We start from the raw sequence: 26,612 nt of genomic DNA, 5'->3' as shown, positions 1-26,612 counted from the left end.
ATATCTCCTATTAGGTAGAGATTGCTTGTGTTAAAAGAAACTGCTCTTTTATAACAATTTATTATATTTCATAATCATGAATTATAATTTTATGATAATCTATATATCGTTTATAATTATCTACATATACGTTTCGTATTGAAATAAGCAAAGGTGACCATGACTCTAGCATTAAAAGCATGTAAACGCAATTATACAGTTTATTATAAATATATATTTTTTATGCATCTTAGAATGACAAACGAATTCACGACCCACCTGATGGAAAGCGATAACCGTCGCCTATAGACATGAACAGTACCATGGATATAACAAAGTATATTGTTTTGCCCATGATACCCTCCATGCGTTGCCATTCCTGAGGAGTCTGCCTCTTTACTCAGTAAATTCTCTGTCATATCCCACCCTTCCAACCGAAACACAGCTATGCAGACACAACTGCTTCACAGTAGAAACACGAATGAGATAAAGGTACCCAAGCAAATGACATTTGTACAAAGTCTCCTAATATATATGCACTCAAATTAATTATACTATTCTTTTTGTTACAGAAAATCATCATTGGAAGTTATTATTGGTAAGTTTTTTTTAATGTAAATTTTTAATCACAGATCGTTTTAAAAATATACAAAATTCTTACTAATTTATATAATGTATATATGTACATATAGAAATAATTATAACGCAATTGGTTATATATAAATTTAAATTGGTCTAGTTAGTTTTGTTTGTAAATTGGCTCGGTATTGTACGCCGCTCTACCCGCTGACATTGATGCTCCTTTACACTTTGGGTTTGCTGGAAGATAACTCTTGCAGAGTTCACCTTTGTGCATTTGCTTTCCACTGTCATATTTCCATATGTATTATTAAGGTATATTATGTAGGAAGGATGGCCAACAGCGTCTCATTTAAAACATCACCAAAGACGGTTGTCAGTCCGCCTGCCAAGTGTGGCAACTACTGGCAACCCCCCCCCCCCTCCCCTTATGGGGGAGACTATGTTCAATAGTGGGCAAATAACAGCTGATACAATAAAAAATATTAAGATGTACAATAAAATATAATTAATTAAAATAATATTATAATTGTTGAACGCTTTTGATAAAAATTGATAAGAAACATAGGTATATATTCGTAAACATAATGAATGAGTTTTTTTTGGCAAAATATTAATAATGTCATGCGATAACCTTGATTGAATTTAGTCGCCCACAGTAACTCGAAAGTAGATTATAAGGGAATAAATGAGTATAGCGGCTTAAATACGTACGTTGAACATTGATATATGAAAAATCCCTGGATACGTAATCAGTAAAAAACGGGTTGGTAATAGAATCATTTAACTAAATTTTGCACTCATTTATAACATTTTTTTTTTTTTATTTTCTTATATTTTTTTAAATACAAGTATAACCTACTTACTTATTTATGGCAAATATTCTACTTAATACATGTGTGTGTAAATCTTTATTTTTCTATTTAAATTAAACGACACTGTAAAAAGAGCGCAGTTTGTTATGCAAGTTTACAAACTTCACTGGATAGTTAGAAATGAGTTAAACTATTAAAAAACATTTTTAAAGTTTTTTAACTTTAAAAATGTTTTTTAATATATCGAAATATTTTTTAAAATTTTGTAAAAGTATGATGTCTAGACAGACAGATGCCTAGATATTTACGCTAAGTATTCAACTCCATATTAACATGCGTCTTATCATAACTATGATATATGCTTACCTGATGATTGACTAGTATAGAATGTCTATAGGTAATATATCTACCATGAGCTAAAAAATAAAGTATAGCTATGTAGATAGAATTCGATTATATAATATGTATTCCACTGTCTTAATAAAAATATTTCTTATTATTTACATATGCAACCAGATTCAAATCTTCGGGCATATTTTAAACAGTATTATAATATAACATATATAATCTAGGAATAAAGTATCATTAAAAAATCACAACATAAAAAGTGAATTATGAAAGTCATTTATATAACTGTTTATTAACTTTTGTATCGGAATATGTTTTTTTTTTTGTATCATGACGTCAAATGAAAAATGTCATATGCTTTATCTTCAGAGACTAACCTCCATTTTGTAGGAGACGTTGCCGTCTGTTGCCACAGTTTGTCAATCCACGACGAGTCACAGGTGCGCTGTTTACAAATTGGCCACGCGATGAGAAACTCGAGATATTAGTTCAGTACATCAAAATAATTGCGTCTGAGTCTTGATTTATTCCACAGGTCTGTCACTCACGACACACTTTATTGCTCTTGTCTTTTTTATAAGACATTTGCAGTAAAATATTACTTATTCCTATTTCAAAATTATAAGACTGCAAATAATTCGAAAAATTATCATTTATCTTACTAGGTGCGCCTGGGATTTTCTCTGCTCACAATCTGTTCATTACCATTTACCTGTTGCTTTTAAGTTTGTCCATAATAAAGGCAGCTGTAACTAGTGATGTACCGGATATTCGTATCCGGGGATATTCGAGAGGGAAAATAGATCTACATCCGTATCCGTTACTTTTTGACGGATCTTGAACAGATCTTTTACATTATTAAATTTCATTACATACATGAAATTCTAAATATAGGTTACATTGAAATACTATTAAATTTCATATAAATTATTGTTTTTATTTATTAAAATCGCATAGGTATTTGATATACTTGTATTGCAAAAATTTAATATTTAAATTTTGAATATAGTTACAAGTTAGTTGTTAAATATTCAATTTACCCACATGTTCGTTGCCTGATTTCTCATTACAGAGGTTATGCTAGCTTAAGGACCAGGCAATTAATTATGTGACACTTATAATTATTATGATAATACCTTAGAGGTACTACAATAATTAAAATATCTTAAATTGTAAAAATTAGAGGTCATATTTGTGAATTATATTAATGATCCGTATTGATATCAGTGTCTGCGAATATACATTTTTAACGATTCGAGACATCACTATATGTAATACTACCTAAATATCCAGAACTTACTAAAGTTTATAAAGTGCAAGACTAACTATATTAAATGTAAATTTTAAGTTTATTTAAATATTTTAAAATGTTATATATAGGATTCTTTATACATCCATATTGGTCTATAGAATCTTTATCCAGTCTGTAGATATCCACTCTAAAGCTCTGCATAAACCTCTTGGTATTTCAAAAGACTTTTACATCTAATCGGTATTGGCGTAAATTGAGGATTATTTAGAGAATGCCTTGGGGCATTTTCCTCAATAAGGATGGCTGTTTGGGAATTGTAAGATATTGTTTCTTGAGTGGATCAAGCTTAATTTATTATACAACGTGTAAATACAATTACGCAAAACTTTTAATTGATATCAAACATTAAAATTAAATACTTAAAATAATTAGACACTTTCATATACAATCATAATAAGTAGGTATATTACGTATAAATCCGGTAATAGTACTTATGAAATTTAACAATTTGCTGAATGAAGCGTAGTTGAATTCGGAAAATAATTTTATAGCATAAAAGGCGACAATAATATATACAACAATAAAATAAGGCTATATATAAAAATAATAATATTAGGACTAGATATGTAAGTCGCCAGCTGATAGATATGACAAAACTGTATATTTTGGCTTTGTATAAATCCAAAAAGAGGTGGCAGAATCTCGTATTTGATGGAAATATGATTCCGATTGCTCCAGAAGAAGTGGTGCGCCTTGGCTAGTGATTGTGAAAGATAAAAGCAGCAAGGAATGGACTTTTTTCAGCAGTGGGATACCATAGGCCATAAATGATGATAATAGATATTTGTTAAATAAAATATATATCTAATAATATTATAACAAAATACAATGATAATTGTAATACAAAAGTAGAAAATCTTCTTATACAAACAACCTTACAAGATATTTATTTTTCTTGGCAACTGGTTGCTAATCTGTTTCCAAAGTTACAAGAAAGAAATAATACACTTTGCAATTGCAAATTAATATAATATTATAAATTCAAAGATTTCTGTAAATTTGCATCCCGACGAATGAGAGTTATTTTTCATTAACGTACAGTTATAATATTTATTCTGTTTCTTAATTACAAGGGAACTGTCCGTAACTTTTTCTTAATAACTTTGTTATTCATTATAACAATAGTTCATATTTCACAAAGAAATCTGAAGTCCACTTAACAGAAATATTAAAATTCTGAGTAGAATATTCCAACTTCCCTTCTCATTCTTTCACATTTTACAAATTCTTTTACATCCATGCAGTTCATTGAATTCACTTCCATTTGTGTAGTATATTAAGTAAATATGAAATCATATATAATACAAAGAAACGTTTACGATTACAGAATTATTTTAATTTCATTTTTTCCTTTTCCAAAACATCACTCTGTTTAATTCTTATTAAAAAAAAAGCTTGCATGACACACATTTTCAGGAAAAAGTTTTGTCAATCTGCCATAAAATAAAAATCCTATTAGGCTGAAGTGATCGTAAAAAATATATGAACTGAAAACCTCATTGCTATAAAATCAAGTGGCGAATAATATTCGTCCCAATTACGTTACAGCAATATACAGGCCGTTTCAAATCTTTCAGAAAAAAAATATATAAAAATGGCTGAAAAGTAATGTAACTTTTGTTCAGTGAATATTTAAAAATAAAATTTTTAATTGGGATTTCAATTGCATTTAACACTTTTTAGTTCAGTAATAAGCTTTGATATTGTTCAATAATAATCTTTTGGTGTTAAAATCTAATATAAAAAAATACTATATTGTGTTTACAGTAGTAATTTGTCGAATAATTGGAACATAATTTTAATATATAATTCTTGGTAATCTCTGAAATCGCTCAACCGATTTTAATTAAATTTTGTATCGTCATTATCATATCACCGGTTGTTCATTACTGAACATAAGTCTCTCCTAATTAGAGAGGTTTTGCCAGTAGTTACCAGGCTTGGCAAGCGGTTTGGCAACCGCAATTAAACTTTGGTGATTTTTGGTGAAAGAAACGTCGCTACCTATCCCCCGACTAGTAAGTTCCCTTAATTGCCTCTTACCACACCCACGGAAAAGGAAGGAGTGACCCATGCTGTGGCGAAACCATTCGGCGTATTCTGTAATGTAATACGTAAATGTGTTTCCCCAACTTGAAGAATAAAACAATTTTTATTCCGATTAAAAAATGAACCTAGTAAGTGACGACAGGGGACGAAAGAACGAGTTTGCCGAGTCAGCTATCATAATAATGAAGATAAGAATAAATATATATATAATAGTTATAAATTATAGAAACTCATAAATGTGAAATAAATAAATATAATAATAAATAAACGTGAAGAGCTTGTTTTATTAATTTTTACACTTAAAAGGCTAACAAAGTTAAAAAACGGCTACTCTTATTTGCTAGTTTTTTTTTTTTTTGTTATGTTTGTGATTGTCAGAACAAGCTTTATACGAAAGAATATCTGTGAAATATTTGCTCTCATTTTCTTCATTAATATATCCGAGCGAAGTCGGGGTGAGCTGTTAGTTTTAATTAAAAATCAGTCAGCCACGCTGAACTTCTCTAATTGTATAAAAAAAACAACACCAGCGCATAATAAATGTCAAGCATTTCCCAAAGTGCTCGAATTTATGCCGGGCAAGTAATTATTTTTATTTTTCTATTCAGTACGGACTGCGCAGATTAGTACCGCCACAAGGAATCTTTTAAATTTAATGGGGCAATATTTTTTCCCATTTACTCTGTCAACTATGATTTATGGAGGGAGGGAACTCTGCGTCAATACTTTTGTCGTAAGCGTCCACGTAATTTACTTTCGCTTTATTGTTTGGGAGTGACTTCGTGAACCTAAGGTTAATAAGTACTTAAATAAACAATTTCTGTATTATAATATTAACATTCGTCTAACCATATACTTACTTTTTTATAAGGTTTCGTATATAAAAAGTTAAAATATTTCTATAAATTCGAGTTTCGGGAATTATACGTGGGTAAAAATATATAGCCCTCTGACAGAATTCGTTAATTACTTGAGAATTATTTTGTTTAATTCCACTACCTTTAGCATGTGTGCGACGGCCAACATTTGAGGATTGAGTACTTTTTTATTAGAAGAAGTTGTATGGAGTTCCCTATCAGTTATCAATCTCTGATCTTTATTAAGTCTACGCACATGTTGCGACATGTGTTTCACCTCTAAACGAGGCATCAGCCTAGTGTTGACCATTCGAATTCGCAAAATTCAAACTCCCCATCTCTAAACTATTTCTGGCGAAATCTGGTGTATATCTGGTCTCTTACGGGTTTTTTAATGAACAAAAACATATTATATAGTGCTATTGGTTTACGCTAGTAAGGTACTTTACAATTAGGAATGATACAAGTATACCGACTTCATTTCAGGTCAGTTGATCTATCGTGACAAATTCATTGGGGATTACCACGATATTTTCCAGGAAAACAGCTGGGTTTTAACCTGATAGGATGCCCTTGCTAATATAATATTATGCGCGTAATGTAAATGTCAGTTTGTTTATTTGCTTGTTTCTTATCTTTTAGCGTCTTAATAACTTAAGCTATCAATATGAAATTTGATATAAATATACGTATTGTACAATAAAAAAAAATATATATAGACTCCTTTTTGTTCAGGTCAATAAAGACATCCTAGTCACACAAACGAATTCGCGGCTAAAAGCTAGTAGGGTTATTAATGAGCATAATTACCATAGGCGAGTGCATCATTCCATCTTCATTTATCTAAAAAAATAATATCGTTTTAATATTGTATTACGTATTATTTAATTAGGACAGAGTGCCACCGGCCTCTCTCGACGAAAGAACGGTCGTGTCGTAGCAGCGACCGATGAGCTTAGTATTTTATCCTACATTTTCACACCATTAGAAAGCTTCTATCATTTCATTTGAAGTAGGATTGACTACCAGTAAGCAGATAAAGATAAAGCAAAATATACCAATGCAAAGGAACTCGTGAACTCAAAATTGAACCTTTAACCAAACAACTTATCCTGCGTATAAACTGTAGGTAATCTTACAGCTGGGCTGACTTCAGCCTCATATATCATCACTCACGGGTACCCCGCCAGAGTATACCAATAGAGCAGACGGACATTCTATTTTAATCCTATTAAAAAAACCACAGTGTACCAGTAAAAGAGAAAGGAAACTCCATTTAAAATTAAATTACCAAATTATCAAGCAGCCATCTAGCTTGGTAAAAGGTAATTATTACCTACGTCCTTTTTAAAAACGTTGAATGCAGATTTCTTTTAAAAGCTAACTTTCCACTAAGAAGTAGTTTCTCGAAATACCTATAGTATGAGATAGTTGAATCTTAGCATCTCGGTCCCTTAATCTTACTTGTGTTTTTGCCGTAAAACAGCTGTATTTGTATGGCTGTGTTACAATTTATAGGCTGAAATATGGCAGTAAAATTACAAGGTACAGAGGCATAGCACCTCAATCCTTAAGAATGACAACGTATAAAGAGTATTATAGGCGGCAGAGTCATGTTTATGATACATGACTATAGGCAATGGTCTATATAGGACTATAGGCCAGTCTAAGTTGCATAAAAATTTGAATTTACTAAGTATTTTGATCGAATCAATTAGAAGTTGTGCTATTAAACTAAACAATCCCGATATTCATGATAGTTGGCTTAAGTAAATATGAATATATTATACGTTACATTAACAATGTTTTACTCTTGTTTAATTAAAACATTAACCACCGAATCAGCAACTTGCATTGAACCGACTTTCGCTTCAGTAAGGACCGATTTGTAACTCCTCCCAAGTATCCTGATGTCTGCTGACATAATTTAACTTTGATGGAATTCGCTTTTGCCTCTAATAAACTAACTTGAACGAGCCAAATATCAACCGTAAGCTTTTCAATAAAACTTGGTGTTTGTTCTGTATAACCCAATGCCGGCATCAAAGGGAACTAATAAGCTACCTCTGCAAAGGTTAAAACAAATCAAGGTGTTTTGAATTAAATAAATGTATTTGTATCTTCAAAAGTTGTCTATTTCTCTCTTTACAAATATATTTTGCGGTATTAAAACTACTAAACGGATTTTGGATTTCATCAAATATTATTATCAAATATTTATTGCCTGCGCAGACTTTTAGTTTGGTTTATAAGCCCAGACTTGTAAATCCGATAAGGGACAACTCTCGACGTACATTTCATTTATAATAGAATCCATAATATTGCATGCCACAATACCCACGCGCTCAGTGTATTATCTGGAGAGATATTTTACTTTCATGGTTTTATACCACTAAGATGGCAAATAGGCATAAGACTCACCTGATGGTAAGCGGTTTCCGTAACCTATGAACGTATGCAATCCCATTACGCACGTATCAAATTAATGATAAATAACTGTAGGATAATAGATTTATATAGTAATTTAATTACGTAATTGTAACTTTACATGGTATATGATATATATTCTTTAGCAATATAAAGGTTGTAAGCCTCTTAGTAATAAATAGAAATGAAGCACAAGTTTACTTAGTTCAATTATTTTAGATATCATACTATAAAATCATATATTTACTTATTTTACTTTGTATTTGATATATAACAAATAATATAACATAAATAACCAACTTCTGTTAATCCATTCACACTTATTTAACTACAGCTTCTTTAGGACTTCCATCAACAATAATTGTGATATATTTTATATAATGGCCACGTGGTTTACTATACTTGTTCACTCTTGATACGGCAGGGAGTTTATTTGTTTTTAATTATAATATACGAATATTCTTTGTTTTAAAAAGAGGATATGTCCGTATAAAATACGGTACTTTATTTAAGTACAAGTCTTTAGAAAACATATTAAATGCTTGTACTAATGAAAATGTTAAGGTTTTTTGGAATAACACATAAAATAAATAGTACATACACTGTAGATAAATACTAACTCTTATTTACCTCAATCCCATCAACAACCGACAGAAAGTAGCTCACTGCATCTCACTACTTCAGTTAACAGATGTGCTAGTCTCAGTTGATTATTTGGTTTATATTTATTTAGCCTTACGTAAATACGTGAGTATAAAACAAAGATTAATGCATGCCTCACATACGTGCTTAAAGCTTTGTAACTACTTTGTAGACTTTAGTATTACAGTTTCCTGTATAGTCAAATAATTATTACGAAGATTGTAACGTTTATTTATACCAGAGGGAGACTTTGTCGTTAGCTTGGATACCTCTGTCCCATTCGTGTTTCTACCATGAAGCAGTTGTTTGCATAGCTGTGTTTAAGTTTGAAGGATAGGATATGATAGTGAATTTATAAGGTACAGAGGAATTAAAACTTTAGTCCTTAAGAATGGCAACGCATAGGAGGTATCATAGGAGAAACGATATACTCTGTAATGTCCATAGTTTTATTCATGTCTATAGGCGATGGTTACCACTTTCCATCAGGTGGGCTGTCAGCTTATTTGCCATTCTAAATTGCATAAAAAATTGTACAATTAAAGAATTTTAATTTCATATATTGTTAATGATATGGTATGGTTTAATTGTATATAAAATGTTCATGTGAATACTGGAAACCAGTAGGTAATTTGTATATTATAAATTCAGAGTGATTTTACCTCATAATAAATAATATATTTATATACCATTCTTTAACAGGTGCAGGCAATAACTAAATTTAAAAAATGACCAATTTTGTTTGATTCTTACTCTTTGCCACCTCAACGGCTCATTCAGTTGTCATGAAACTTATCATACACCTACTGTTTGGTATGGAGAAAGTCCCATGCTTCTTTTTATTGTAATCATTCAACATTTTCTTTTTTATACAACTTAGAATGGCAAACAAGCTGACGGCCCTCCTGATGGAAAATTATAACCGTCGCCTATAGACATGAGCAGTACCATGGACATAACAGAGTATACTGTTTCGCCCATGATACCCCCCATGCGTTGCCATTCCTGAGGACTCAGGTGTTACTCCTCCGTACCCAGTAAATTCACGCCATATCCCACCATTCAAACTGAAACACAGCCATGCAAACACAAATGTTTCACGGTTGAAACACGAATGGGACAGAGTTACCCAAGCAATCGACTTTTGTACAGTCTCCCTCTGGTATTATTCCGGTCAAGGGAACGAAGTCGAGGGTAAACACTAGTAACATATATATGCTGTAATTGATTTTCCCTTACGTGTTCATCCTAAGCCTGACAAAACATATTCAATTACCTACACACACACAAGAAAACAGTGTCACCCGCTTGTCACATAACTGTAGTATAATTATGTGGGTAGGAAAGATGAGGTTTTTATATTAGTACCTTCGATATACAATAAACAGTATTGAGCTAGCAAGTTGTGTTTCACTACATGGTGGCAGCGGTCCGATCAAATAAATGCGTTTACAGTATTATAATTAAAAACCGGTGTGAAGAAAGTCAAGTTCAGTGTCCGTAGACATATTGTTATATCTGGAAAATGGAACACGCGCGTCCTCCTTCAGAATTACGTGTGGATGGTAATCCTGCCGTCCGAGCAGAAACGTGGCGGAAATGGTGGCAACAGTTTGCCATGTTTTTAAAAGCGTCAGGCGTCAATAAAGAATCTAAAGAGGTACAGGCGAGCTTGCTAGTGAATCTCATTGGAGCAGAGGGCTATGAAGTCTATTCTACGTTTTCGTATTCAAAAGAGGAAAATCCCGATGACATTGAGTGTTTAAAAAAAAAATTTGATACCCACTTCGGAACGAAAGTGAATGTTACATCTCTAAGGTTTAAATTTTTTACAAGAAATCAAGTCGCTGGGGAAACAATTAATCAGTATGTGACGGCATTAAAATTACTGAGTCAAGGGTGTGAATTCGAACACCTAGTGGACGGTTTACTGAGAGATAGAATAGTTTGTGGAATATTGGATAACGTCGTGCGTGATAGATTACTACGGGCGGAGGACTTGACCCTCGCGAAAGCGGTGCAAATTTGTGAAGCGGCCGAGATGTCTAGAGAGGAGCGTAGACAGATAGAGGAGGCGACGTCGTCGGGTACTCATGTGGATGCAGTGTACGGTGACGGCGCGCCCCGAGGCGGCGGCGCGGGCCCGAGCGGTGGCCGGCGACGCCAGCGCGGCCGCCGCGGCGGGCGCAGCGAGCAGCGCCTACCGCGTGAGCAACGCGACACTCCTTGTAGGCGTTGTGGAAATACCTACTGTGAGGGGGCGCAACGGTGCTCAGCGTTTAGGTCTACGTGTTTCGTGTGCAACGGTCAAGGTCATTTTGCTCGAGTGTGTTCAAATAGAGTGCTTGGCAAAAGAGTGCATACCGTGAGTACTTCGTTGTCGGATTCTAGTGAGGATGTGTTATACATAAATATGGTAAATATGGGTAAAAGTAAAAAATATTTACCCAAGGAATGGATAGAAATAATAGACTTTAGTGGTAAACGTATCAATTTTAAATTAGACACAGGGGCAATGTTAAATGTGTTAACAAAGATAGATTTTGACCGATTAGGAATAAATCCGAATAGTCTTATGCCATACAATAAAAAAGTGTTGTCCTACACGGGAAACTCGGTTCCTGTCATTGGAAGTTGCAATTTAAAAATTAGTTTTAGAAATAAAGTACATAATTTAAAATTTGTTATAGCAGATATGAAGTGTCAAAACATTCTTGGATTGAATGCATGTTTACAAATAGGAGCGATCCAAAGAGTAAATACCTTAAATATTGACAACTACTCGGATTTATTTCACGGTCTCGGCAAACTACCGGGCAAACACAAAATTGTTGTGAATAAAAGTGTTGCCCCCGTTATCTGTCCAACACGTAGGATCCCTCTAGGTATGAGAGATAAATTGTACACAGAATTAAAAAGAATGGAAAAGTTAGGAGTTGTCAGGAAGGTGAGTTACCCTACTGAATGGGTGAATGCCATCGTTATAGCTGCTAAAAAAAATGGTGATATCCGTATATGCTTAGATCCGCGTGACCTGAACAGGGCGGTGCAGCGCGCACACTACTCGCTACCGACAGTGACGGAGGTGGCCGCGCGCCTGCGCGGCGCCACGCACTTCAGCGTGTTGGACGCACGCTGTGGTTTTTGGATGCTGGAACTGGACGAGGCTAGTGCTGACCTCTGTACCTTCAGCACCCCTTATGGTAGGTATCAATTTTTAAGACTTCCCTATGGAATTAATTGTGCGCCGGAAATGTTTCATGGTTTAATGAGACAGTACCTTGAGGATATAGAAGGTACTGAATCATTTATCGATGACATTGTAGTTTGGGGATCAAGTAAACAGGAACATGATGCTAGATTAGAAAAGCTACTCCAGAGAGCCAAAGAGATAGGCATTCGTTTTAATAAAGAAAAATGTAAATTTAATGTAAAAGAGGTTACATATTTGGGACATGTTTTTGATGAGCGAGGCATGCGGCCCGACAGTGCTAAGGTCAAAGCCGTAGTCGATATGCCAATACCTAAAGACAGAAAGGGCCTAGAAAGGTTTCTAGGTATGGTAAACTATCTTTCTAAATTTATTCCAAACTATTCCGAAAATGTAGTAGTGTTACGAGCGCTTCTAAAAAAAGATGTGGAATGGGTATGGGGACCCGAGCATACTAATGCTGTAAATAAATTAAAATGTCTTATTACATCAGCTCCCGTCCTCGCACTGTATTCGAACCGACTACCTATAGTGGTATCAGTGGACGCGAGCGCGGAGGCACTAGGCGGCGTGGTGTTACAGGCAGGGCGGCCGGTCGAGTTCGCTTCCCTACACTTACCGATATACAACGTCGTTATGCGCAAATAGAAAAAGAAATGCTGGCGATTGTCTTTGCTTGCGAACGTTTTCATCAGTACATATTCGGTAGAAACGATGTAACAATACAGACGGATCATAAACCACTAGAATCTATATTTAAAAAATCGCTCTCAGCTGTGCCGGCGCGACTGCAACGTATGATGCTACGCATCCAAAGTTATGACTTCAAAGTGGTTTATACGCCCGGCAAATTCATGTACATAGCGGACACTTTGTCGCGCGCCCCATTACCTATACTGATGCATGAACGGATCAATGAAGAATTAGAAGCACAAACCTGTTTTATGTTAGAGCATTTACAATACAGTGATAAAAAACTGGATTTAATAAAAGAGCAATTAAAAAATGACAGAGTAGCGCAAATATTAATAAATTATATTAGTAATGGATGGCCTCGAAGTAGACACAACGTGAATCCAGAAGTACGTCTATTGTGGTCTTATAGGGATACTTTACAATATGTAGAAAACCTGATCCTTAAAGATAATCGGTTATACATTCCGAGTACTTTGCGGGAGGATATGTTGCGTCGTGTCCATGAAGGACATTTAGGCATAGACCGGTGCAAACGGCGCGCACGGGAGGTGATGTTTTGGCCGGGCATGTCGCGTGACGTAGAGAGTGTCGTACGCAGTTGTGCTGCGTGTGCGCTGCATGCACCGCGGCCGATCCGAGAACCGATGATACCGCATTCAATTCCAAATTTACCGTGGAATAAGTTAGGGTCGGATATCTTTGAATATAAAAAAAAATATTACCTTATATTAGTGGATTATTTTTCAAATTATGTAGAAGTTAATAGAATAAATTCAATTGGAAGCTCATGTGTTATTGGAGCAATGAAAGAGCAATTTTGTAGATATGGTATACCAAAAATGTTAATAACAGACAACGGACCGGCGTACACTTCAAAACAATTTAAACAATTTCTTTTCAATTGGGAAATTGAGCATGTTACTTCATCTCCGTTATATGCACAATCTAACGGGAAAAGCGAGCGCACGATACGTACCGTAAAAAATATGCTAAAAAAATGTGAAGATTCGGGACATGATTTCCATTTAAGTTTATTAAATTTAAGATCTACACCTAGGGATGGTGTGGATTCGCCTGCACAAATTTTGATGGGAAGACGTTTAAATACCCGTCTACCGATTTACGAGCCGTTATTAGCTGACAAAGTGGACAACAAGCTTAATTATGATAAGTTATTAAACAAACAGACAAGACAAAAATCCATCTATGATAGACAAGCAAAACACAAAGTCTACCCCAGCTTGGATCAAAATGATAAGGTGGTCATTAATGATGGCGGTCAACGTCGTTTAATGAAGGTGGTGCAACAAGCAAAGGAGCCAAGGTCGTACATTTTAGAAGACGAGACTGGACGTATATTTAGACGTAATCGTCGTCATATAGTTTGCAGGCGGCGCAAAGGTAATGAGGGAGCACAAGCTACAGTCACAGGTACAAATAAAACAGTAGAAAGGCCAGGGACTCCTGCATCCAGCACCACAGGCTGTGACGCAGAGGCGAGTACTTGTGCAAAAGAAAACGCCATACAGACAGGCATATCTAATCATATACGTACATACGAATTACCCAGCACTAACGATGCGCAATTTGTAACTATTAGGAAAAAAAAAAACAGGTTTTAATGCAAATAAAATGTAATCACAAATTATGTATTCCAATATGGTAGCTATGTTCTCCATATAGTAAATAAATCGTTAAAGTAAATATACATAATATTATGTATATTTATTATTAAACCGACTAAAAACTATCAAATTAAACAAGTAGTGTTTTAAATTAATTTTGTGTTGATACTGTTATTCTTTTAATTTGTAATTAGTTTCATGATGAGTAGGTAGATAAATAGTATTATTGTATTAACATTAATGTAGTGAGTACATATATATATATATATATATATATATATATATATATATATATATATATATATATATATATATATATATATATATATATATATATATATATATATATATATAGGTTTTTGTTAATGTTGTAAATTATACTTATTATATTAGTTTACACTTATATACTGAATTCAACAGATATTTGTTATATTTTTACCTTTATACTTACTTACTATTTATAAATACATATATATAATGTTATATGTCATAAGGGGAAAGATGTAGTATAATTATGTGGGTAGGAAAGATGAGGTTTTTATATTAGTACCTTCGATATACAATAAACAGTATTGAGCTAGCAAGTTGTGTTTCACTACAATAACTTTGCGGAGCGCACCGTACTGTGACGTGGAGTTACTCGCAAAATTACATACTAGTAACGAATTGATACGGAACATAAACTGAATTGCTTTGGTTACTGAAACGTATAAAATCTTATTTGACCGTAATACTGTTTTCTTTCTTTATTCTATACCTAACTATATTAACGTAATTTTTTTTTATACAAGTTAGAATGACAAACAAGCTGACGGCCCACCTGATGGAAAGTGATAACCGTCGCCTATAGACATGAGCAGTACCATGGACATAACAGAGTATACTGGTTCGCCCATGATACCCCCCATGCGGTGCCATTCCTGAGGACTCAGGTGTTATTCCTCCGTACCCAGTAAATTCACGCCATATCCAAACCTTTCAAACTGAAACACAGCCATGCAGACACAACTGCTTCACGGTTGAAACACGAATGGGACAGAGGTACCCAAGCAATCGACTTTTGTACAAAGTCTCCCTCTGGTGAATTAACGAATGTTGTTAAGCGATGTTGTTAGGGAATATTAACGTAAAATATCCCCTAACAACATCGCTGATATTGATGCTCATTTCCACTTTGGGTTTACTGGAAGAAAACTTGTAGAATTAATCACGCCCCTATACATTTGCTTACCTTTTCCATGCTTTTATGTATTACGAGTATACACAATAAAGTATAAAATAAATAAATAAAATAACAATTTGGGAAGAAGACATCCTTAACAATGAAAATCGACCAGTTTCTTATTATAAAAATGTGTGGGCGAATACAAGAAATTTTCTAATAATATCAATTATCTTTCGCGTTGTTAACACATATTTTAAATAAAATATCGGAACTTAACGGGACACAATTTCAGATAAATAGTACCTAGATATTTAATTTTATAGCCAACTTTATGACGTGGATAGCACTATCTCGTCACGTTAAGTCCCTGTAGTGTATTTAAAACAGTTTGGCACTGTTACAGCGACTTCTTAATTTCATTAAAAGAAAAATAAATATATTATTTGACTCCATCAATTCATCTCCAATCTAAACTATATCTTTCGCAAAATGATGATGAGTACTAAAGTGTTCAAAAGATTGTAAATACTAATTGCAGCATTTCTTTACACGAAACAATGTAATTTAAATACAGGAACTTGAATCACGTTTGTCATTCTTAATATACCGTAAGCATGCTACATATATTTCTGAAATATACACAGATTAATATAAGACCGCTTTGTTGTAAAATACAGAAATGAAAGCGGAATTTCAAACATGTATCCATATAAATATTTGTATTTAAACAGAGCAACTTATGAAAAATTTTACATGATATTAATGCAAAACTTCCATATTTATCAAATATTTAATTTATATTTATTTAGAAATATATACAGAAATATATATAAAAAATATACAAAATGTAAGCTTCTTATAGAATGAGTAACTGTAAACAAGCTGATGGTCCAGCATCACCGCAAATAATAACTTAAACAATACTATGGACATATTATTAAATACACAATCGGGACTTAACGCGATGAAAAAACTTTTACAGGTAAATAGTACCTACTTTTATATTGCCAATATTTAAAAAATATGTGTAAAAAACGCGAAAGTTTAAAATTAACTAATACCATGGATACCAATAAATACACTGTGATGCCCAGAACATACCTACCTCATGGGTGGCCATTCCTGACAGTTAAGATATTATACTTCCATGTATTGTGCACTGACATGTCTTACCGAAGCCAAACATAATAAAACGCCAACAATCCGAAATGGCCATGTAAGCACATTTGTTTTAGTATCAGAAGTTCATGAAGGAAAGAGGTACCTAAACAAAATACTTTTATATAGTATTTCTATACTTATTAACTCCCTTTATTAGTTACCTCTATTTTCTGGTGGATTTACTGGACGAAAACTCTAGTTTAGGATTGTTTAGAATTCAATTGTGTGGGACCAAAATTAGAGTATAATGTTGGTCCCACACAATTGAAGCTGCTATTTTTCTTTGTAGAACAAAAAACTGCTTAGTGTGAAATAAATCTATACTAAATATGCAGACACGATCTCGTCCATTATCAATCTAATATGTTTACACTAAACCACAGATTTTATTAAACAACGTCAGCCTGGTTTTAAACCATTTCATATATATAATATCTATTATATATAATGGATATATACTATTTTATTACCTACAATGTTCTATAATAATACTCGACTACCAACGTACTAGCAAAAATATTTTAGAAAGGATCGTAATATCGAGATATTCGTCTGCAAATATGTACTCTAAAAGAGGAATTTCATATTAATTCTTGTAAAGTTTACTCTAGACGCACATCTCCTATGTAACAGCGTTATAAATTGTCCGGTTTTTGCGAACTAAATTTATACTTACATGAACGTGGGTGTAACCTTAGGGCTTTTTCAGACGGTGGCATTTGCAAATTTTATTTTCATAAATAAATAGAGGTATTTTTAGTCTTAAAAAGAGACAAAAAAATAATGTAAGTATATATATTAATATAAAAATAAAATTAAAAAGCATATAAGAAATTTAACATTATTTATATTATTTTATGTATTGCGTTATACAGACAATTCTATTCGAGATCCTTCCATCAAAACTTGAACTTTTAGGTCTACTATTTATTTTGTGAAGTGATCAATATTTGAATTGGGAATATAAAATTATGGAAAATATTATTAAAAAAGGTTTATGCGTACGCTTTATAATTTTATTGCAGAAAATATTACCACATTACTTTACGTGTATTTTTGTGGAAAATCCTCGATTATTCTCGGAATTCTTGCCCAAAGCCCTTCGAAGGTCATCTTTCTTGACTGCCCTAGAGTAAATAAGACAAACAAATCTGCTGATCGAAGCGTTTCAGTTAACGCACACGTAACAAAGAACAAGACACTGGACGTCACCATCTCATTCTATTTTATGGACTTCTACATGGTTATGCAGGTAGAAGCGACAGCATGAGCGTCATCTACACGAGCTTAGTGTTGTCCCAAATTTTACAGTCTTGCATCATGCAAGCATGAGCTTGATGTGGAACCACTCATAATTAAGGTCCCAAAACTAATTGAACATTCTCGACATTCAATAATCTTACAAATAAATCAATATTTATAATTTATTAACAAAATAGTATCGTGGGCCAAGAAAGGTCATTTCCCACCGAGACTTTTAAGGATGAAAAGAATATTAAATTTGTCATAACATTGTGACAAAAAGCAAGGTCGCTTTGACTTTAATTTCGTCTATATTTAGATTTTAATTATTTGTCCCGTAATTGCATCAACATCCGTGTACTCCCACTCTTAACAGTGTGCCCTCGGGGGTAGCTTTACTCGGTCTATTATACATTATACGTGACAGAAAGGCATCGGAATAGCTTAAATTTTTTTTCAATACGTCAACCTACAACCATGCCCTTTGGGACTGTTTCCGTAATAGATTACTTTTACACTACCTGTATCCCTTTTCTTTATGGACATGTTATATGTATATTGACAGCTTTATTTTTTTTATTTACTGTTTTTTATCTATTACTTTAGTATTTATTCAGTACTTTATTCAGCCCTGTCTGACAATCGGTCACTGGATCTATCCTATATCCAACCAACTGGATATATCCTGGCCTATGAATGCCTGTAATACTAGTATGTCACGTGCGCGATGCCAACCCTGTGATCTATGTATAGTTTGTATATATTTACATAAAAATGTATTTATGTGTTTCAATTGTCTAGTACTCATAACCTTAGATGTGGTAAATGTGGTACAATGCCGACTAGGAAGCTTAGTATAGAGTTTTGTGGATGGGTTTCTTAAAAATTATATACACACTAATAATTACTTGAGTCGAATTATATCGTATTGTAAAATCTTTATTGTACATAATTTACATTGGCCACATTAAAAGATTTAATATTAATATATTGGCGATCTTATCCCATAAAGGTATCTCTTACAGTCAAACTTAAAGCAGCTAAAAAATAACTTGTTAAAATTGAACATATAATACAATTAAAAATATTTTAATTTCTTTGCTGTCATGATTCTGTGAACATTTTCCTTTTAATACAAGAAAGATAAGTACGCGTATCCCAAGCTATTCATTTGAAGGTCTGAGGCAATGTCCTTTTGCTTTTTCACGTCATACCTTTCTTCTGGGATAACGTTGCGTAAGTTTTTTGTGTCTCCTCCAACTTTCTCTGTGAAGGCAATGTAATTAAAGTAATTATGTATATATATGTACATAATTACGATAACAACAAAAAATCTAGCATTATTTTAATAAAAAAAAATCATTTTCTCTCTACACAGATTGTATTATAATTTACTGAAGAATAAATAAATAAATTCAGCAACATTTTAAGTTGATTAATTGACCTTTAGATTTTGCTGTGTCCAATGGCTTCGCATATGTACCTCAAGAAGTACATAAAGTATCCTATACACTAAATTAAATTATAACCTACCCGTGTATCCATTTTATTCAAATTCATTCAGTAGTTTTTCGTGAAAGAGTAACAAACATCCATCCATATAACTTTACAATTTTTTCCATTTATAATATTAATAGAATGACTGCTATATGTTTTTTATTATGCAACTTAGAATGGCGAACAAGCTGACGGCCCACCTGATGGAAAGTGGAAGTCGTCGCCTATAGAAATAAGCAGTACCATGGACAGTATACTGTTTCGCCTATGATATCCCCTGTGCGTTGACATTGCTGAGGACTCATGTGTTATTCCTTTGTACCCTGTAAATTCACTGCCATGTCTCACCCTTCAAACTGAAACACAGCCATGCAAACACAACTGCTTCACGGTAAAAACACGAATGCGATAAAGGTGCCCAAGCAAACGACTTCTGTACAAAGTCTCCCTCGGGTACCTTTCTTATGTACATAAAAGTTAAATAAATAAATTTTATTATTATATTCATGATATTATTACTTGTTAGCATTTATAACCACGGTCAATGAGATAACTCTACTAAAAGTAATAAATTTTATTCAAAATTCCGACTTCTAAAATGCAGTGCGAATTCAGTTAGACCAATTTGGGAAAGTTAGGAAATTTCCGGATTGAGGTTAATCGAAAATCTTTTTCCGTCTAACTTTGTATTATGAAACCGTTATACGAGTAACTCTATTAAACCAGTTCATTAATTTTACATGTGAAATAGTAACTACCCTCAAACTAAACTTTGTTCAAAACTAATCGGTATTTTCTAAATTGTATATTATAAACTTTACTATCCTTACTCATAAAAACGTCAAACATCTATTAAATCTATTTTCGCTATTGTTTTTTTCCCCTTTTGTTTTAACACTTTATCAGTGAAAACAGGTTTATAATTTTTTTTTTATAAATAAGAGACCAAAAATACATTTTTTCAGTAACCATTTTTCTTTTTTAATAACGGAAAATTCCGTCTTAAAAATATATTAAGCTATATAGAGAGTAGATGACCTTTTTATCCCTAGGAATTCGTAGTAGTCGATAATGGATACGATATGTCAGTACAAGAAAGGGAAAATTCGAAATTATAAAGTATTAAAAATTGCTTAGTTAGCATAGCAACAGTACGGTAATTGTTTTAGCAATCTATTAATACGGCTAAAAGAGATTAAATTCTATACTTTTTATTTTACTTGTTTACTTACATTTTTATATGATTCTAGAATAAATTGTCGCAAATTGTCTAGCATTTGACAAAGTGGCACACACAAGAGATATTGATAGATAAGATACTTGACACAAATTTAGTAGAAAAGATATAATAATCGACAATTAACATATCGACATTCATTAGAAATACTAAATATTTTTTTTATCTCAATCTTCTCATTAGTAGCTGAAAACATGAACAAAAAAGTTGTAAAATTATTACCGTTAATTTTATGGCCCTTCACTGATAAAAGCCACTTCATTTCAATATCAGACGAAGTCGGGGCGATAGGCAAATATTTAAATTACAAATTTCAGATATTATTAACGGATTCCGTCACAACTTGCACAGTCAGTAATCAAACAAATGATAAATCCTGTGAACATGATTCTGTTCTTGGGATAGACCGAATATACTTGGAAACTTTGGCAATTAATAAAGAACAAACACATAAGATGGCGGTTGATTGCTGGTGAAGTTATTGAAGAAAGTTCCACCATAACTTGTATCCCATACAAGTTGGTGATGCCAATTCATTGTGTTAATACTTGTTGGGAACAGATTTCGTTATAACAAACTGTCGATAAGAATATCGTGAATCTGAGATTGGTTATTTTGGAAAAATATACAATATAGGTACAATTTAATTGACCTAATAAACTTTCAATGTTTACATTATTAATAGAATAAAAAAAACACACACGCGGCAAATTATTAGATCTCTGCTCGGAGCCAAGTAGTGTTGACCGTTCAGTGACACCGAAGGAACAATAAATGTTAATATAACAATGAAAATCATTTTTTTTTTATATAGTAATTGCTTTAAACCGAAACACAATATATTAATAGTATTTTTCATATCTAAAAGTAGTAAAGCCAATGCTTTGACATAGGTATGAGTCGATCATGAACGAGCTTTTAACGACCATGTAATTTTAGACAGTAAATGTCTTAAATTACATTATATTATTATGTTATGTATATTTATACACATAATATTAACAGAGATTTAAAAAAGGAACTGTTGAGTTTTTTGCGGGCTCTTCTCAACAGATAACATCTCTCCGAACATTGCATTCATAAAAATGACAATTTAAAAGTACTTATAAACAAGTGTATTTGAATAAAGATGATTTAAATTTGAATTTAACATTGACGGTTACCAATTTTTATCAGATCAGTGGTCAGTTTGTTTGACATTGTGAGCTGCGTAAATAAATAAAACCATTTCATATAATGTAGCTCGTATGTAGTGAAAATCACGTGTGAAAGCATTTATTTCTTTATTTCCCGTACTGTCAAGGAAATTGGAAAGCCTATTGTAATAGTTCCGACAGCTATGCCACGTAGTTCAGTCGCCGTGACTGCAAACGACCTAGTGTTCTAATTTCGTTCAGTTGTGAGACGAGTAGACGAGAACATTTTAGAAGCCTACAACTATCCAGCGAGTAGGCCTTCCGCTTTTTAAAATTTTCACTAAAAATAACAACTTTATTTTTTTAACTATATCGGCTTTACTTAAAGTACAAATAATAATTATTAAAATTAAACAAAATATTTGTTAATAACAAATTATTTTTGTAAAAAAAATAATCATGTATAATACATAATATGTTTGCAACATTATATTTTTATAGGCTTTCTGATATTTTAGTATATTTTTTCTACTAAATTCAACCACCCTATTTCTATTATTTCCCAACTCTATTTTTATTTATTACACAGGAGTAAACTAGTGAAAAACTTACCTCTGAAAACATTTTAAACCTTGAAACCGGTCAGGTATTTATTATAAAACCTTTTTTTATAGAAGAATACAAGTGGTAGTTAATTTTAAATTTTGGTATTATTTACATATATTATTTTAACACGATGAAAAATATTTTTGCAGGTAAATAGTGCCTACATACCTGCTTCTTTATTGTCGACATTTCGACATATATAGCAGCATATCATGGTCACAGCAGGACTTAAAATTTTTGCATCGCGTTTAGTCCCGATAGTGTATTTAAAAAGTGCAAGTGTTTTTCTATTAATATCAATATGTATACAAAGTTCCACCGAGTTCCGCCAATCATCATTACTTACAAATTTCCAAATCTCTAATTATGAATAAATATTTATGTATTATGTATTTTATTCACGACTTCGTCCGCTTAACCAAAATATATTCATTAAACGGGATAAAAAATAGCCTACTCGTATATTCTTCTCCATTCCATATAGTACGTGTTTACCAAATTTCATAGTCATTTGTTACGCTGTTAAGGCACTATAAGTTAACAAACTCACTGTCACATGTATAATATTAATAAGGATAATATACGCCTTATATATTACAAGTATATATTATTTCCGCATAACATATACGCTTTATACATTTCTATGTAACAAAATTGTGCGGAAAAAACAGCACGATGAAAATTCGCTATGCGGATATAACGTAATTCGTTTTTGATGATTCCTTTTTTATTACATTAAATAAAGCCTATTTCGAGATTGATCCATTTGATATTTGCCCTTTGCAGTGTATATTGAAATTCCTTATGTTATACTAATAATGATTTGGCCATGTTAGATACATACGAAGTAAATTTATTTTATTTTATTTCACTAGCATTAATAAGTGTGTGACTGCCAACACTCGAAGATTGACCACTATTACCACCAGATGTTCCACAACCTTCCATATTAGCCATCAATCTACGAATGCCATTTTGTTCACGCAGTAAAAAAGAGCAAAAATAGTTCTATTTTAATAACCAGTGGTATGGACTTGATGTAAGATAACACCTAGTATAATAAAATATTTATATACAAAGTAAATTAGTACAAAAACTAAATTCCCTTGCATTCGCAAACACTGAACTCTTCTACTTTAATCTGTTTAAAATACTGTTATTTTAAACGGAAAAGATTCTGTAATTATTAGCAAGGGTACCTCTGTCGCACTCGTTTTTGATGATTGATTCAATTTGAAAAATTGGTACATGGAGTAAAATTGCTGAGTACAGAAACATAAAGCCGTCATCTCCAGGAGTAGCATATATCTGTAGATGACTGTTTGCCTATTTCAATTTGCATTAAAAAAAGTTGTGTAATATTTTATTAATTTTAAAGATTGATAACTAAATTACAAAGGGCAAATGATTTTTATCTTGAAAAAAAGTTATTAGTACACTGATGTTGTTAGTAGTATTGTTATTAGTAGACTGACTGTTAAAGTAATTTTTAATATTAAATTTAATTAAAAAATTCACAGCGTCACCGCTGACTTAAATGAACTCACCAACGAAAAAAAACTTCATTACAATTCTGTCACTCACCAGTCAAAATGAGAAATACTAAAGGGGACCTCGTTTGAAAACTCGACAGCAACTCCTAACAAGCCAATTAAGAAGAAATGACTGTATATCATATTTTTTCTTCATAAATGAAATCTTCGCAAGGACGTAACAAAGACCCAGGGGCGGAATCAGGGAAAAGTCTTGCAACTCAGTAAACGACGGATATAAAGTTAGTAGCCGGCAATTTGATTTTTTTTTATTTTTATTAGTTAACACTGTTTAATTGTTAATACAATATATACTCGATTATTAGTTTAAAAAAATAATTTATAAGCTATTATTTATCATCAATTTCGTTTTGTTTGACAATGAAGTGAGAAAATATATAATATATCACTATATATCTCTAGGGCAAGGTGACTAAGAAACTCGTAATAACAGTACAGGGGATAGTCAATATAAAACATATGATTCTCGAGGGACTTTGACTTTGACCAGAGGGAGACTTTGTACAAAAGTCGTTTGCTTGGTTTCCTCTGTTTCATTCGTGTTTCAACCGTGAAGCAGTTGTGTTGGCATAGCTGTGTTTCAATATAAAACCCTATACATAAATATTTATGTATGTATATACATATGATTCTCGATGCATATATAGGCTCAAATTTTTTTTATATATTTATATAAATTATTATTTTATGTGATATGAGTATTTATTTTTTATCTTTTTGTAGTATGGATAAAAACATATTACGCCGACCCCAAATAATAATTGGGATAAGGGTAGGAAGATGGTGATGATGATAATAAAGTATTTATTTTTTTTACATCATAATAAAACGAACTTCTTAAGAAGTATATATTTACAATAGAGAAAATGAATATATCAAGATAACGAGTATTTAATTCATCTAATGACAAATATTTTATAAGTAGACCTCCGTCAAACAGCTTTGCATTTTGTCAAGCCATATTTTTTTATGTCTCCTTCTTTATTACGAATCTCTTTTACGGTCCCATAGTCAAGGAGTAAAAAGGAAACTTTCAATCTAATACATTTAGATTTCCTAATGCAAGTAAGCGTTTTGAGGAATTTCCCTGAAAAAACCTCGCCATGGAATCACTTTTGTTGATCGTTCTTTCAAGACGATGAGGAAATTTTGCTTACATAAGCTACTGTATATTTTTATAATAACAAATAGATAATAACAATTTAATGTTTGTTTGTTATAATAAAAAATTGCAGTGGCTGTATAGTAATATAATATTTTTGTACATAACTGGAAATGGCAAAAAGTTACCAGCCCACCCTTTTTTTTTTTATACAACTTAGAATGGCAAACAAGCTGACGACCCACCTGATGGAAAGTGGTAACTGTCGCCTATAGACATGAGTAGTACCATGGACATAACAGAGTATACTGGTTGAATGTAATAACTGTCGCCAATAGACAAGAATAACATTAGGGATTACTGTAATGCTCCTTATACTTTGCGAGAAGGGAAAGTAATTATTAGTAATTGGGTCTAACACCTCCATTGCAATATACCCTATCAGGTCGACCTCCATGTGGTCCCCATGAAAATCGTTGTGGTTATTTCTTGTGAATTTCGTCACGATAGACTGACATTGATTCCTTGGTTCTATTGTTTAGTTTTTAATTCAAAATAACTGGTTTTGCTCCGAATGACATTTTTTTTTGGAACAAATTTTTTAATTATTATTCAAATCTGTGCAGTCATTTAAGCATGATTTAGTAACTAACATATAAACATACGAACATCTTTACAAACTTTTACACGAAGTTTCTATTGTTATACAACACCCATGTTAACTTTAGAAGCACTAAAAGTTAATAAATAACCGTCAAATACTTTTCATCTCGTTCATTATTAAGCTCATGCACACCAAGTTTACTCTATGAATAATTTTACCTATCCAACAAACTTGGAAAAAGTCGCTTCGTGAAAATGAAGTAATTTCTTAGAACCTCGATCCATTAATATTCTCGACACAGAATAACAAGTGATCCTTTTTCGCTATTGTTACAGATGCTGTTTCCGACAATACCTTTGGAGGGGGACGGAAAATTGGTGATATTTTTTATGCAAAATGTGAGTATTGTTTTATTGTGCCTAATATTTTTATGAGATTCAAACAATATCTGTTCACTGTTCTTGGTGTAATCAATAAACAATCTTGGCGTTTCTTTTTATTGAAATAACAATATCTAAAAAGGTTTATATATTAATTGATTATATTATTGGATGAAATTGAAATCGTTAGTGATCTTTAAGATATTCTGCCAGTTTAACTAGCCATTTTCAACAAAAAAAAACATGACAAGCAATTACTATTTCAATTTCACTTTGTGTACAATTTATTACATATTATTTAATACAAATGCAAAACTTAATAGACAAAAAAATAAGTTTTAGTTTTAAATGACTATTTTCTATAAAAAAAACTCATCAAAATTGTTTAA

General features: G+C 32.4%; 2 protein-coding genes across 3 annotated transcripts in view; both read left to right on the top strand.

Moving 5' to 3' along the window:
* LOC113512945 (uncharacterized) overlaps nucleotides 1-26,612 on the top strand; it is a 314,483-nt gene that overhangs the window by 166,276 nt on the left and 121,595 nt on the right. For both annotated transcript variants that reach the window (XM_052894780.1, XM_052894779.1), the window contains exons 4-5: nucleotides 552-577; nucleotides 26,179-26,241. In XM_052894780.1, the coding sequence (XP_052750740.1) occupies nucleotides 26,240-26,241 (2 nt within the window). In that variant the 5' untranslated portion in view covers nucleotides 552-577; nucleotides 26,179-26,239. The remainder of the gene's footprint in view (nucleotides 1-551; nucleotides 578-26,178; nucleotides 26,242-26,612) is intronic.
* LOC116413695 (uncharacterized) lies at nucleotides 10,534-12,867 on the top strand. Its single transcript, XM_052894749.1, has 2 exons — nucleotides 10,534-11,320; nucleotides 11,699-12,867. Exons 1-2 carry the CDS (start codon nucleotides 10,534-10,536, stop codon nucleotides 12,865-12,867), a joined length of 1,956 nt encoding a protein of 651 aa, XP_052750709.1.

The sequence above is a fragment of the Galleria mellonella genome, unplaced genomic scaffold (genome assembly GCF_026898425.1).
Source record: "Galleria mellonella isolate WM207_F2 unplaced genomic scaffold, CSIRO_AGI_GalMel_v1 utg23, whole genome shotgun sequence".
NCBI lineage: Eukaryota > Metazoa > Arthropoda > Insecta > Lepidoptera > Pyralidae > Galleria > Galleria mellonella.
The sequence above is the reverse complement of the archived record's forward strand: the minus strand, read 5'-3'. Positions and strand labels throughout refer to the sequence as shown.